The 15,775-nt window shown below is 51.7% G+C and overlaps 1 protein-coding gene across 1 annotated transcript; it reads right to left on the bottom strand.

Annotated features, from left to right (window-relative positions):
* Window positions 1-4,260: 4,260 nt before the first annotated feature.
* LRRC15 (leucine rich repeat containing 15) lies at window positions 4,261-5,997 on the bottom strand (the record flags this gene model as incomplete). The annotated part of the gene is made up of 1 exon (XM_079704797.1): window positions 4,261-5,997. One exon carries the CDS (start codon window positions 5,995-5,997, stop codon window positions 4,261-4,263), a length of 1,737 nt encoding a protein of 578 aa, XP_079560923.1.
* Window positions 5,998-15,775: the final 9,778 nt, after the last annotated feature.

Below are 15,775 nucleotides of genomic sequence, written 5' to 3'. Positions count from 1 at the left end.
TTTAATGAATGCTGAGTGAACTTCTCTGCCTTTCTGAGACGTAGAAGAAACTCCAGCCTGGGAGTCTGGAAGCCTGGTTGTCTTGCAAACTCAGCCACTAGTTCACTAGGTGACTAGGGGAAATAAGATTGGGACATTTCCTGTCTCAATCTTACTTTCTTCATCTATAAAATGGGTTGAACCTATTCTTAAGGCCCCTTCTGGCCACAGTGACCTATAGACATCATTTTGGTCTCCACTCACTTTCCAAAGACCTTTCCCAGCCTGGAACTGGTCTCTGTGGGGGGCTGTCCAGGTCAGCCTTGCATTCGTGTGACAAGTGTAGAATCAATAGTGAGATCCCCTAGCCAAGGCGCCCACAGTATCACACGTGTCTTGTGTATACCGTTTATTGCTGATTGTGCGCACCAAATCTGTTACAAGCAGCATCCAGCAAAGACAGACCCCCAACCTTGCCCACCAGGGCTCACACTCTATAAAACCTTGGGGGCCTAGAAAGCTCTAAATGCATCACCAAGCACCTGGGACTATTTGCAATGATTCTTTAAGCGAGGCAAAATTGATCTACTTTTGAAGGTAGCACGAAGGCAACAGGTTTGTGAGAACAATCTCCCCTTAGGTCAAGGAGAGAGCTCACACTGGGAGGAGTTTGGCCTGGAGGAGTGTCTGCCCCACGCCTCTCTGAACCACAGCGAAGACCTGCTCCCCAAGACCACCACTGGCTCCCCAGCAGCCCCGATTCAGTTCCGACTGTGGGATCTGTAGGCTGAATTCGAGTGATTCATAGCTAAAGGCCGGGCTACCTCCAGTGTCTCTTTAGCAACTCTAGTTATCTAGTTATCTCTAGCTGTCTGCTCGCCACAAGCTTCCTGAGTTTGGAAATGATTCCCATCACTGCACTACACAGACATCTGTGACAATTGTATTGGTTCCCAGGAAGAGTTCTGAGAAGGGTGTTGTGCCTTTAAATTCTAACGAGGAGGAACAATATACACTCAGCCCAACAGTTCCCTTGAGAGAAGCCATTTTTTCTTTAACAGGTGGATGAGTTTAATTTTTTCCTGTATTCACAAAGCATTGGATCCACACAGTACCAGGTGAGGTTCCAATGGCTAAGTCTATGGTATGGGGAGCAACAGGACAGTGACTCCCATTTTCTTTGGTTTAACGATGAAAGCCCAGGACAGGCCATGAGGTCTTGTGCAAAGCTTAAAGAGAGAAGGTAAACCCACAGCCTATTGAATAATGTTGCGGAAGACAAGTGGTTTTAGACCCTCTCACATGGACTACTCATGCACAGGGGTGCTGTGAGGGTTAAAAAGAAAATGGCTGTTAAGTGCTTTGAAGGGTATCCATGCACAGTAAGCATTTTTGAAAAACAGTGGTTCTAATGGGCTTTTATTATCTTTCCTCCAACATTGACCCTCCACTCCAAATGGAGTACTGGCAAGGGGAACTAGAAGCCAATGAGCAAAGGGGGAAAGTGAACTCAACTTTTGGGGGACCAAGCAGCTCACTCCAGCCCCAAGAAGTGAGCAAATGCATCATCCTGTTGGAAGGAAACTCCACCCACATTTTCTGGCAGCTCCCTGACCAGACAACGTGGTTCAGAAGGACCAAAACGCCTGCCAAGGAAGAGGAGGCCCAGTGGCTCCTTCCAGTCCACTCTGATGGGAGAAAGGAACAGGCAAGCTCAGAAGGTCAGGCGAAGGGTCCACCACCCCCACCCAGGGTGCTCCTGTGGGGAGTCATCTGAGGACAGCTGCCCTCAGGCCACGTGTGATATCCTGGGCCAGAGAGGAAGATATTCCAAAGTCATGGCCAATGCCATCAATACCCAGGGGTTCTGGGTTCAGCTTGGCAGGGCACACTGGATGAAGAGGACTTCTTCCTCACCTCTCTGCCATCTCTGGCCCACTTGTACCCTTGCACAAGGAGACATTGGAGCCTAGTTACAAGGAGCATCTTGAGGAATGCAGTGCCAAACCATGCTTCCTGTCTGGAGAAGAGCAAGCCAAGCTTCCCCTTTGGGCCCCAGGGTCAATATGGCAGGCCACCATCAGTGGAATGATGCCCATGCCCCAAGTTCTGGACTCATGTCTTTTTGGACCATGGCAAGCCTTGATACATGTCCGCCAGGTGCTATAAATAATTTGAAAACATTTTGGAGACCCAGATTCACCTTGGGGATACTATGTCTTTTGCCTTAACAGGCCCCGTCTCTCCCAGATTCCCTGTGACAGAGAGTGAAAAGCTACAAAATGCACAAGTTCTTACACACTCGTTTTGTTGGGACCTTTCAGCATCACGCTGTTAAGGCCCAAGGGGATTTCTTATTTGTCTCGTGGGGCAGAGGGAACTAGTAAAGGCCCGTCAGGATTGATAGCAGATTTCCAAATCCCTGTAGTGTTGGATGCAGCTCTTTCCTGGGCAGACACAGATACGTGAATTTCTCCATTTCACTGTTTCTACTTCTAAACTGGTATACCAGTTGTCCAGAGAAAGACATGCATTGTCTTGAGTGTACTTTCTTTACCAGTGTGAATATATATGTAGCAGGAAGGATGGCGAGGGCAGGTATTCATGTGATGGCAACTCTGGACCAAACAACACAACTCTTGTAACCAGACCACAGGCAGGGAGAGGCCCCACAGAGGGCCCTGACCCAGGGTGACCTATCGGTGTACCCATGTTGCCTGCTGTGTACGAGAATGCTGAAGTTCAGTGTCTAGCTGACTGTAATGTCGATGGAGAATTTTACCACGACCAGAGGGATTGCTGGGTTCCATTACACTTGGCTGTCCAATTAAAGGATCTCATCTCTGAGCTATTTCACTTTCCCAAATGGAGAGTGAAAATTAAAAACAGATACAGGCATATCATGCCCATAAAAGGCCCAGGCAGAGGAGCCTCCAATGAGCAACAGACAGCTTGTTGGCAGGGTAGGGTGTGTGGCTGCATGAGCTTCTCTAGTTGAGATGCCTCTGACCTGGCCAAGCCTGGTACTTCAAGGTCTGGGATTTAATACAATTTCCCATCCAGGCCAGAGTGTACCTACATCTTCTCCTCCAACCCTGGCAGCTGGGCCTTTGCAAGGGCTGGCTGCAGGGGGAGGGCAGTGAGGGGCTCATCCTGACCCGTGGGAAGCCAGTTCCCAGGTAAGTTCATGCCACCTCCATAGGCCCCAGTCTTCTCCAGTAAAAGCTCAGGATGGAGGATACTGGCGATGTCTCGTTTCTTGATTTGGGTGCTGATTACACAGGTGTGTAAAGTTTGTGAAAATCCATCAAACTACACACTATCATGCTCCTCCTTTTCTGTATGTATATTACACTTCCATAAAAAGTTAAAAGAGAAAAATTCTGGGGGTGAACACAAGCACCCCCAGGCACCAAATTGCTTTCTCCATCCAGTACCAATAAGCTGATTTTCAAGTTTTTCTGGGGGGGGGGTGAGAAATTCTACATGATTTTATTCCTTAAAGGACTGAAATTTTCAAAGCAAAGTTTGCAGTTCAGAAATATCATTCTCTAAGCGGCTAAACTTGTTGCACCGGTGCCTTTCTTCCTTTTCCAGATAAAAATCACAAGAGATGCTGATGGTAGTCCGGCCTCCAGGACCTGAACAGCCTCATTTTTCCCTTCTCGCTTTCATAGCATCCTGAAAGCCAAGGCACTTGGCAGTTCTTAAGAGATCAGCTAAATGGTTTGAAGCCTTCTTTGAGGAGAGAAGTCACCTTGCCTTCAGGAGTAGGAAGTGAAGGGAGACCTTTCATTGAGGGGACAGGGTAGAGCCATGTCACAAACAAGAGGAGCAAAGAAGGGGAATCAACTTACATAATACTTGGGAAAGGGGCTGTCCCAGTGGAGAACTATTGCCACAACGTGGCAGGTGTGTAATAATTGCATCTATAGAGGTTGGCAGGGGTGCAGACGCAGGGAAGGTGGTTTTTGGAGGAGAGCTGATGAGGCTTTAGAGGAGGGGCTATCTTGAGAGAAGCCCAGGGATGTGAATTGGGAACACCGCAGGGTTTTTGCCACAGTGGGTTAGGTCTCCCTGTTGGTAAGAAGGCTCTGCAAGAACCTCTTCTATAGGAGAACCAGGCAGGTCAGGAAAAGGTGGGGGCACCTTTCTCTCGGGGACCAGAGAGAGGGGGAGCAGGGGATGGCTCTTTGGACCCAGGGGTGGAGGTGGAACGATGAAATCCTGGATCCTCTGGGGGTCCCACCATTCCCCAGCCCTGTCTCCAGCCTGCCTCTCTTAACACTCATTGGGTGCCTTCATCTGCATCAGGACTGCCTGGCTCCTCTTCTTGCAGCAGCAACAGCAGATGCAGGCAGCCAGGGAGCAGGCCAGGGCAAGGATGCCAATCACAATGGCAGCAATGGCCAGCCTGCTCTGGGCCTGGGTCATGCCCCCCGTGTCATGGCTTTCGGTGGTCTCGATGGTGGTCAGACTGGTGTAGTCCTGCATGGTGCTGGTGAAGTCAGTGATAGAGGAGATGTAGGTGGTGTTGGAGTAGCTGGGTGTCTGTGGGTGGGTGGGCACCTCGGGGACCACTGGACCCTGGACACTGGAGACAACATCATTGACATCGATGATGATGAGGGACTGGCCTCGGACATTGGCTGGGCTGAAACACACCGGGGGGATGTTTGTCCCCAGCCTGGCCTTGTTGAGTAGGAGCCAATTGTGGAGTGGAAGGATGTCTGAGTCACACCTCCAGGGGTTGTCGTAGAGCCGCAGCTCACACAGCTTCCCCAGGTGATCGAAGATGCCCAAGGGCAGGTTCTCCAGCTGGTTGTTCTGCAGCTGGATGGTCATGAGTTCATTGGCGTTGGTGAAGATGTTGCCTGGGAGCTGTCTGAGGCGGTTGTTCTGCAGGGAGATGTTCTGCAGATTGGCCAGCGTTCGGAAGACACTCCCGTCCAGCTCCTGCAGCACATTGGTGTGGAGGGACAGCTCCCGCATCTCCACCAGCCCATTGAAGGCATCCGGAGAGATGTAGCTGATCTGGTTGTGGCTGAGGACCAGGACCTGCAACTGGCGGAGGCTGCTGAAGACATTGTCCGGGAGGGAGGTGATGTGGTTGTCATAGAGCCAAAGCTCACGCAGGTTGTGCATGGGTCCAAAGATGCCCGGAGAGAGCTCCTTCAGGGAATTCCCGAAGAGCGTGAGCCGGTTGAGCTGGGGCAGCTGCATGAAGATGCCGGAGGGCAGCTGGGAGATGTGGTTGTTGGACAGATAGAGCTTCTGGAGGTTACGGTTGTTGTGGAAGAGGCCAGGAGACAGCATACTAATCTGGTTCTGCTGCAGGGCCAGCTCCTGGAGGTTGCCAAGCCCATCAAAACAGCCCATGGGGATTTCTGAAATCCTGTTCTCATACAGCCGGAGGACCTGGAGGTTGCTCAGGTGCTGGAAGACCCTGGGTGAGAGGTGGGTGAGGCTATTCTTGCCCAGATTGAGCTTGATGAGGCCCACCAGGTGGTCGAAGGCGCCGTCGGGGATAAATTCCAGGTGGTTGCCATGCAACTGCAGTTCCTTGAGGTTGCTGAAGTGGGTGAAGTGAGTCGGCTGGATCTGCACCAGCTGGTTGCTGGACAAGAGGAGCGACTCTAGGTTGTCCAGGCCCTGGAAGAGGCTGACGGGCAGAACCTGAAGCTTGTTGTTGGCGAGGCTGAGGTAGCGCAGAGAGCCCAGATTACGGAAGGCACTGGGCGCGATGCGGGACAGCTCATTCTTCTCAATCCGCAGGGCGATCAGGGCCGATATGTTGAGGAACGGGGATTCGTTGAGTTCGGTGATGTGTGTGTTGAGGATCTGCAGGCTCATGGCATTCCAGGGCAGCGGGGTGGGTACCACCATGATGCGCGCCCCCGTGCACTCCACCTGGGAGGCCCTGGAGCAGGTGCACTCTCTAGGGCAGCCATGGTAGGCCCAGCCCACAGCCCAGGCTTGGCAGCCCACCAGAAAAAGGAGAAAATGTTTCAGTGGCATGGCCTCTGCAAGGAGAGAAAGGGCACAAGTCAGGACTGCCTCACTGATGCTTCAGCTGTTTTTAAGCCAACGTCAACCTTGGGTGCCAAACACTGGCTTGCCTTTGAAACCCATCACCACATACCCATCTCATGCTACCTGTGGTCTGGTCTGCAGCCTCTTCGTGTTCCCCCAGGCCTTCCTATTTCCATGCCTTTGCCCAAGCAATTCTCCCCACTTGGAGGACTCTTCATCCTCATCCAAATCTTCCCCACACTTCTAAGTCTAGCTCACAGGCAGTCACCCCTAGGAAGCTTTCCAGGATTCCACGAGTCAGCTTTAGTTACCCTCCCGTGCGGGTGATTTTCCCAACTTCCATAATGGCCTAATGGAAGCAGGCCATAGCACTGCAGCCACACATGGCATTCACTGTGTCCCTGCCTGTCTCCTTCCCTAGTCAATAGGCTTTGCAAGAGCAGGGATGTTCGTGTCCCGTCCCTATGAGTTCCTTAAGTCAGGAGCAGTATCTTATCCATCTCTGTGTCTCTCAGAGCACCTGGACTTGCTAGTTGAACGTGGCTTCCTCAGGAGGAACAGATAGGAAACGACAGCAAATAAACAGGGCCTGAACCTGGGGGAAGATGCTGAGGCCACAGATATGAACACCTGCGGGAAGGGGCAGGGGCAGCAGCAGTCAGCAGAGCAGCACCACACTGCGATCTGTTGGAAAAGACGGCAGGGAAGCTCAACCTTCCGTCTCCCTGGGCCCCGCCGCACACCGGCCAGCACTGCCCCATCACCGCCACCACCAACTTGCCCCTGTGTTAACCCTTTCACAGGGGCTTCGTCTAGGTTTAATCCAAACCACCTTCCCAATAAAAGGAAACTATCCACACCACTTCCTGTCTCTCTGGAAGGGGCTGCTGTGGGTCGGCCGACGTCTGGGGTCTGCCTTCTGGGTCCCAGTCCCAGTTTCCAGAAGAAACATTGGGTGGCCTTGAGTAAGTCCCGGAAAACTTAGGATGTCCTTTGAGCTGAAAGTTGGTAGGCCCAGACACTCCCGCAGACATGGTGCTGATCTGGGAATGGAGTCGAAGTCATGGAAGGTTTGGTGTTTGAGATCAGGTCCATACAAATAGAAAGTGGAGATGGAGGGCATGGGAACTGGGCCCTACATGAATATTTAAGGACCACACATTAGCTGTTTGACTTGAATGAAGCTTGAGGCCTCTAGGCCCAGCTTCCTCATCTGTTAGGTGACAGTGATAACCCCTGCCCCGTCCTGAGGCCAACGTAAGGAGCAAATTGAAGAAAGGCTGTGAGGGTGTTCTGTGCAAACGTGTGAGCAAGTGCCAAGCTCCCCTACAACATGGCCCTTGTAGACTCTTGGAGGCAGGAAGGCCTCAAGGTGCTTTTAATCTTGGCATTCTTAGTCAAGGGACTATGGATTTCTGTGTATGTGTAGAACATCTGTAACTTCCATCCGAGATTCAAAGGAGTCTCTAACTCCCAAAGGGTTAAGAACTACTGATCATGCATGCCCATCATTTTGGGGGAATGCAGGAAGCAGGGAAACTGAGGCTCAGAGCTTAAAGCCAGAATCTCCAGATTCCTGGATGAGAACTGTGAGTGTTACTGCGTGCCTGTCCTTTTAATGAGCAAAAGTCCTGAGTCAGAAGAAGGAATTTCAAATGATGGCCTATAAGGCATAAACTGGCTGGGTGGAGAAGGTATTTCTCTGGCCTTTCTTTGTTCCCCTGAACTCATGGAGTCCTGAGTCTGGCCCACAATTTAGAATAATCCAGGCTTCCCAACCTGGCCTCAACTCAATGCACCCCTCCCCTGCCCCCAACAAGCTTACTCTGAGGACAGAACCCAAGTTCATCCCCCACCCACCCAGGCCTTGATTGTTGCCCTAGTTACAGCCCATCCAAGCCCTGACCTGCTGTACTTTCCATCAAAGACTCAAATAAGTATGTAGAACTGTGGAGAAATGAAAGAAAAATAACAACTTGACAATGGAGTCTAGATTCAAAGGAAGGGGGACAGATTAAGCTATGGACACATCTAAAAGAATGAACTTGTATAGATAAATGTTGGTTCCAGAACTTGAGAGCAGAAAATGAACAGCTTAGAAAGGAGGCACTGAAAAAGTGACTTAACATCCACCCTTAGATGTGAGGGCTTTTTATTGATGGTAGCAGAGAAAGAAGACTGCTCACAAAAGCTAATGTGATCTTAGACTGCATTAATAGAAGCATTAAGTATGGAACAAAGGAGGTGATGGTCTTGCTCTACACTGCCCTCATCAGTCCACATCTGTAATGCTGTTCTCAGTTTCACCCTGAACTTCAAGAAGGCCAAAGACAAACTGGTCTTTTTTTTTTTTTTTTCAAACTGGTCTATTGAAGGCCTTCTAGAGAAGGGTAAAAGGATGGTGAGGGGATGCAGAAACCAGAACATCTGAGCATCCATTGAAGGAACTGTGGATGAATAGCGGAAAGAAGAGAAGATGTGATGAGCCTGCAAGCACTTTCTTAGTGTACGTGAAGGGCTGCCCTGGGATACAGAAAACAGACTTAGTGTGGCTCTCGAGGTCGAAACTAGTACACAGAAGCTATGGGGTCGTGCATTTTAGTTCTTCACTGAAGACAGCTTGTCTGAATCAGAATGGACAACCTCATAAGGCAGTAAGCTCCCCATCCCTGGAAGTGTTCAAGCAGAAACTAAGCAGAAACATGGTAAGGAAGCTGGAGAGAAGATTCTACACCTCGTAGAGTATTGGACTAGATGACAGCTGTCCATCACCAAGACTCTAGGATTCTAAGGCTGAGTCCCAGGGCAAGGATATGAGATCCATCAACCAGGACAATTGTGCCTGTGCTCCCAGGGGGTCCACACAGACAGTTGTGGGTGTTTGCCCATCCCCTCGATATATGTGTGAGAGAGATCTACCCCCTGGACTGACTTACAAAAGGTGAAGCATCACTCCTGGTGATGAACCATCTAGCACTTAATTTCTATGTATACTCCTATGCCCAGGACGCTTCAAAATGGTGTTGTAGCCCAAGTATTAGGGACTAAATTAAAGTGCCCATAACCTGGAAAGCCCAGGGCAGTCTCTGTCTAGTTTCCCCATCTATAAATGAAGGTGTGGGCCAAGGAACCCTCTGAAGACCCATCTCAGACCTCTGTGAGTTTGCACTCCCCAGCTGGGGAGGGGCCATCAAGCCAGCCCCAGGAAGGGTCCACGGCCAGGGGTGGTGCCTCATGGCTTGGGAAGAGGAGGAAAAAGATAACTCCCTTATGGGAACATCTCCCTTATGGGAACAGAGCCACTGTTGTTTAAAACGAACCACACTCAGCTTAACGAATATTGCAAGAATTTCCATATTTTCCCTTTTATAAATCCTCGTGTCTGCAGAGCCCACTCCAGCACCACATGCACTGCTTTCCTACTTTCCAGCACTTGTTACCACCACCAGGGCTGGCACTGACTGCTGCAAAGGACCTCCAGGGAGCCTACCCCAAACCCAGCTGCAGAGCCCTCAGGGGAGGGAGGTGTCGCAGGAGCAGGCTGGACAACCAGCAGGGCCCTTGGATTTCCAGCAAGTGTGGCCGGCGTCCACGGAAGCCTGAGGCCCTCAGGAGCCCAGCACACAGTGGACCAATAGTCCACGCTGCCCTGTGCTGCTTGGCAGCCATGACAGTTAAAGACCCACAAAGCTGCCCTAATTACACCCTCCTCCTCCAGGCAGCCAAACGCGTCCTTAGTCACTGCAGCGACTTGGTCCAGCCCCTGTCTTGGGAGGGGGAGCAGCCTGGCGTCTGTCGCTCGCTGGCCCAGGGAATTCACTGAGCCCGCAGACACACAGAAAGACAGACAGACAGCTCACCTGGGCACTCTGACGTGGTCCCTCCCCAGGAGTGGAAGTGCTTGGACCAGGAGCTCTGGCTCTGGTCTCTTTAGCAAAAACAGCCTCTATGACTCATGGGCAAACACATAATTAGCCTCGAAGCCCTGAGCTTTGTTGGTTGGTGGGTTGGGACTTTGGGGTTTAATACCATCATCACATTCCCGAAACTCAAGGCTGCCTGGGAGGAGACGCCTTCTTATTTCAATGCCATGGAGCAAAGCTTTTGGAAAGAACCTCGGAGACGGATGTGATACTCTGTCTTAACTCTAAGTTGGAGTGTGAGTTTCGGTAAATTCTCCAGACCTCAGTTTCCCCTACTGTAAAGACTCCCAGGGGCCTTTGGCAGCTCTGATATCTTACCAGAGACAGAAAGGAGATTTGGTCTGAAGCCCCGTCATTCCCACCATCCCCTATAGGTCACGTGGAACCACCAGCAGTGCCACCTTCACATGGAGGCTTGAGGACATTGTATCCATCTTTTCAGGCCCACCTTGCTTCCAAAGTTTTCCAGGCAGGGCAATCCCACTTGTTAACTGGCGCATCTTCACATGGCCAAGAGCCATTTCATGGATCAGGGAGCTGAGAGGGGGGCCTTAGGGAGGCCCCCTCCCAGAGCACCTGGGGAAACTGAGGCCCAGACAGGAAATCTCCCTCCCTGGCCTGTGCCCTCCCCGCACAGAGATCTCCCAAAACATGGCCTCATCAGCATTGAGATGTTGCCCCGTCCACCGAGGGAGATGCCAGGCATGGGGCTGTGTTGTCTCCCCTGTACACAGCCGGCATCAGCACCAATCAAGCCGCGCCTCTCTGCACGGTCCAGTGGGTCTGAAGCCACTGTCTGAATGAGAGGCTCACTGTATCCTGACCTCCCCGTCTTGCTTGAAGGGGGTAACCACTGTGTTCCCCAGATCAGTATATAAATGTCGCCTGGAAGTGCCTGGGAAACTCGCTTAATAGAACTGAACTCACAGCACTGCAGTAATGAGGGTTACACGAGTTAATGCATGTGAAGCACTTAGGCTCGTTCTTGGCCCAAAGTTGAGTAAAATCAGAATCTCTGGAGGCTCCACCCACAGAGCTCCTGATCCCTAGGTCTGGGGGGTAGGGGGAACGGCCCAGGACCCTGCACATTCAACAGACTCCCCGAGTGACTCTGATGCAGGGGTCCACAGCCCACACTCGGAAGCACCACTCGAGGCCTAGACCAGCTGGGACTCCATGCTCCTGACCTATGTCATTTACTACCAAGACAGAGAGATTGAACCCTGGATTGGGGAGGCTGAAGGTCGGGCCATAGACAGGGTCCAGCCCCCTCTGTCCATATTTCCTTCAGTGGCCCTTTCTCCGTCCCTGTCAGAAATCTGGGGTCTGTGCTAAGTTGAACCCAGCAGTAGAGGCTGCTCCCAGAAGCAGCACTTAGAGCCCAGGGCATCAGAGATGCCAAGGCCTTTTGAGCCCATCTGGTCAAACCATCCGGTCATTTTGTAGATGGGAAAACTAAGGGGCCCAGAGGGAGGAGGGGCCTTGCCTGGGCTCACACAGTCAGTGGAAGATTCCAGACACCCAGATCAGGGCTCTACCTAACCATAGAGCTTGGTGACCCCCCTGAACCTTATGAGGCTTTAGGACCTCATCAACCACGTGTCCAGCTGTGCCTGGATGCGGGGAAGAGGTGGCTTCTCTCCCTCCATTCTAAAATGATCTCAGGCTCATCTACAATCCACCCTCCAGCCGCCCAGCATGATTAGTCAAGGTCAAGTGCCTCTCCCAACTCCCAGGCTGCATGGTTTGAGGGATGTTCTTCCTCAAGGCTGTTCTGATGCTCGTGTTTGCTCAGTTTCACCTGAGTGGCTTGGAGGAGTGGATGGAAGAACAGAAGAGGTTGTTCAGCCAGAAGGGGGTGATCCCATCGTCTCAACACACAGCCCGGTTCAGGCCTCCACCCCAAACACATCCTGGAGCCCCAAGGGAAGAGCAGCCACACCCTCATCCTCCACCTGGCTCAATCACTGACCCCATCTCTCATGGCCCATCAAGGTCAAAGTTCAGTCCATTTGTTTAGAAAAGGAAATGAGTACGAGGAAATTAGTCCTTTCCAGCCCTGGGGTTAGGGGAGGTAGGGCTTCTGGCAGAGGCCAGAGCAGGGCTGTAATTAGCTTGGCAGAAGTGGCAGGACATACTGACAAACTTGCCAGCCGAGCAGGGAGACGCTTCCACTTGGGGCTTCTATTTTAAAAGCCATGGGCTACAGCCCCCTTCTCAGGGTAACACCTGGGGGGCCCAACTTAGATAAAATGGGTCAGCCCCTCATCAAAGCATCTTGACAGAAGTTTCTAAATCCTGTGTCCCCAAAGCCCAGGGAGGCAGTGAAACCAGAAGCTGCAGTCAGTCTTTCGCGGTCAGGATTTAGGGAGGCAAACTGCCACGTGTAGTCACAGCCCTGGGAGTGTTTGCTGGCAGGACCGAGCTGGAACAGCTTCTCTCCCAGCTCTCCTTATTTCTCCACATCTGGATCTACTTCCAATGGCAGCCCCCCGCCCCCGCTCCATTTACTGAGCAAGCCCAGGTAGTGTCCCCAGCCCTGGGAGAGCCTTCCATGCCCTTTCTACAGGGTCTGTTTAGAACCCTTCCCCGCACCCCGACCTCTCTCACATTCTTGTCTCATCCCTGCAGAGCCCGCCCAGCTGACTCAAGACCACAGGCAAATAGGACTGTCTGGCCCTGAATGTACCCCAGATGTTCAATCGATTCAGAGTATAAGAAGTGACAGCCATTAGAGAATTTCTAAATTACAGAGCCAGTGGCACCAACACTGGTTGATATGGTGATATAATCCTAAAGGAGAAGCCAGAGCGAGACAGACAGGCATCTAGCACCTTCAGTCTGAGTGACGTGTCATCCAAGAGAGAGTCGCAACCTGCCCTGAGGTCACACATTTGGCCCTGGAGGTAGACTGGCTCTCTCACACTTGGCACGGTGGGAAGCTCTAGAAAAGTTCCGGTTTTCCACAGGTGGTTCCTTGGCCCCGCTCTTGCCTCTACATTTGAGCAGAGAATCTGGTAAAGGTACAACAGTCACAATTTTAAATGCAAACCAGCCTCATCACAAATCCATCTCCAGCCCTGACTCTCCCTACCCAAAGCCATTAGTGGCCAAGGCAAGAGGGGAAAGCTGCCAGAATGAAGTCGCCTAAGCCACACACAAACTTAGAATCTGGAACAACCCTGAGCCCACAGCTGAATTCCAAATTGGAAATCCAAACCAGGCGCCAGCACATCTGCTGAAGCCACTTTTGTAGCAACTGGAAGTCAGTCTATGAAAAGAGGACAGCTCTGTCACTTGGGATACCCGCATTGGTCCGCAACAGACCCAAATACAGGACAGGCCGCTGGTGGCCACCATAGTAAGTGCTGGGGAAGAGGACTTGGGTTCAAATAACCTGGATCTTAAAAAGAGAAACTCTTCTCCCAGTGGAGCTAGTATCCCGAAAGAGGTAAACTCGATGGGTAACTGGTGTGAGCATTTGAAAGTCAACTTTCAAAGTCAACTTTTTGCCGGTCTAAAACATCTTCTCAGCGTCCCAGGTCGACATCCAGGACGGGTCAGGACAAAAAGAGGAAGAGGCTGGTCAGGGATCCGCAGAGAGGGGCTGTGGCCCCAGGCACCTGGGCAGCGTGAGTTCGGCCACGTGCCCCTCCAGCGCAGGCTCCACCGGCCGCGTTCTGAGAGCATCCCTAGGCACCGCGCCAGCCCTGCCCCTTCTGGACGCTCTTCCCGGGGGAGCGGGGTCAGCAAAAAAGGAGGGGGAGGCTAGCCGGGTCCTTCCAGGCCGGTGGGAGGGAAGGAGGAGGCAGGAGTCCAGCCCTCCTACTTACCAGCAAGTCAGCGCCCGCCCGGCAGCCGTCAACCAGAGGGAGCCAGAGAGGAGGACGTGGGACGGCTCACGGCTGCTGCATGAGTGCGGCTCGCCGGGCCCTCCCCGTATTTAAAGGATGCCCGGCGTGAGTCACCGCCAGGGGCAGTGTCGGCGCGGTGGCGGGGAGGGGCACGCGCGCCACTGCAGCGCCCCGACGTGTGAGGACAGAGGTGCGGCGTCACCCAAGGAGGCAAGCCTGTGCGCTCAGCGGAAGGGGTTTCCTGCTGCCAGTTTTTTGTATTTTTTTTTTCTTTTTTAAGAACACATTTTCCTCTTGTCTCTTTTCCTCCAGTGTTTCTTTTGGACTCTCTCTGCTGCATTGGCTGCTGCGGTTCTAGAAAAGACATCCGTTCTTTTCCTTTTAAACTTTCTATTCGGAAGTAATTTGAAATTTACAGAACATTTGCAGGAACAATACAAGGAACCCTCTTATTTGCTTAAGCCGATTTACCTGTTGTTAAGGTTTTGGAAAAACTTCCGAGGAAAGATAAAGTTGCCCCCAGTGTCTCTCCTAAAAACAGTGTTTATTTTATTTTATTTATTTATTTTTTAATTTTTTTGGCCGTGCCACGGGGCATGTGGGATCTTAGCTCCACCACCAGGGATCGAAACTGTGCCCCCTCCAGAGGAAGCCTGGAGTCTTAACCACTGGACTGCCAGGGAAGTCTGTAAAAACAATGTTTCGATTGCCTTCTGACATCATCCTCTGTCCCCTCGCTGCCGCCTCCCAGAAGTGGTGACACATGGCAGTGAAGGGATATATCTAAATGAGGAGCTCCCTATGCCCTGCGCCTCTGCATTGGAGCTGTCGTCGCTGCCCCAGTGGGAAATAAGAAAGCATTTCTACTCATGGTATCACCAAGAGGGCCTGGGAAGGAGAGAAAGAAGTCATAGTTGGAGGGGCAGGGAGGCTGTTAAACCCCAATTTCTCCAAGGTGGAGCCTCAACAAGGAATGAGCCACACTGGATTAAGCCACCTGCCCTCCCCTGGCTCAGTTTACCCTCTCAGCCAAGTGGGAAGAGTAATATTTACACATAGTGCCTCATGGCATGCTGAAAGCCTTAATTAATGTTTGCACTGTGCTTTGAGAGCTGTGATGAAAGGAAAACATAAAAGTGCGTAGTGTTATTACTGAAATAGTCATTTGGGGAGCTTGCCATGGTCAAGCCCTTCAGCCTGAATCATGCCACATTCCTCCTCACCGTGGCCCCATGATTCAGAGGCAGAAACAAAAAGTACCCTGTCCATTAAGTGATGCTGGCCCAAAAGGGGCAGGGTACTTGGAGGGGGTCTCCACACAGCACCCAGCCCATCTCTTCAGCCACCAGCCTTCCTTCCAAATAATAGTCCACGTGGAAGACTCCCTCCCTCTTACTCCCCTGGAGCCTCCATATCCCCACATTCGGGTCTTCAACTGCCTTTCCACAGAACCTGCAAGAATAAGAATATTCCCTCTTTATCTCCTTTCCTTCCTTCCCAATCCTGACATTCAGCCTCCCTGTGCTAGGCCTTATGCTGGGAGCTCCAGACAACACAGGGATGAATCAGATACATTTCCTACACATAAAGAGCTGACACTCAGCGGGCAGGAAGAAAGAAAGGCTGTTCATGAAGCACCTACTGTGAGCCAGAAAACCCACAGCACCTTATTACTTTACTTCATCTACACCGGCTTTCTCAGCCTCACCACTATTGACATTTGGGGCCAAAGGATTCTCTGTCATAGGGAGCTGTCCTATCTATCATAGGATACTTAGAGCATCCCTGGCCTCCACCCACTAGATGCCAGTAGCATCCCTCCCAAGTTGTGACAACCAAAAATGTCTCAACACAGGGCCAAATGTCCCCTGGGGAGTCAACACATGCACACACACACACACACACACACACACAACTGAGAACCACTGATTACCAAATAATCCTGCAGGTGGGAGTAATTGCCCCCACTTTACAGATAGAAAAACT

Source organism: Hyperoodon ampullatus (genome assembly GCF_949752795.1).
Source record: "Hyperoodon ampullatus genome assembly, chromosome: 5".
Taxonomy (NCBI): domain Eukaryota; kingdom Metazoa; phylum Chordata; class Mammalia; order Artiodactyla; family Ziphiidae; genus Hyperoodon; species Hyperoodon ampullatus.
The sequence above is the reverse complement of the archived record's forward strand: the minus strand, read 5'-3'. Positions and strand labels throughout refer to the sequence as shown.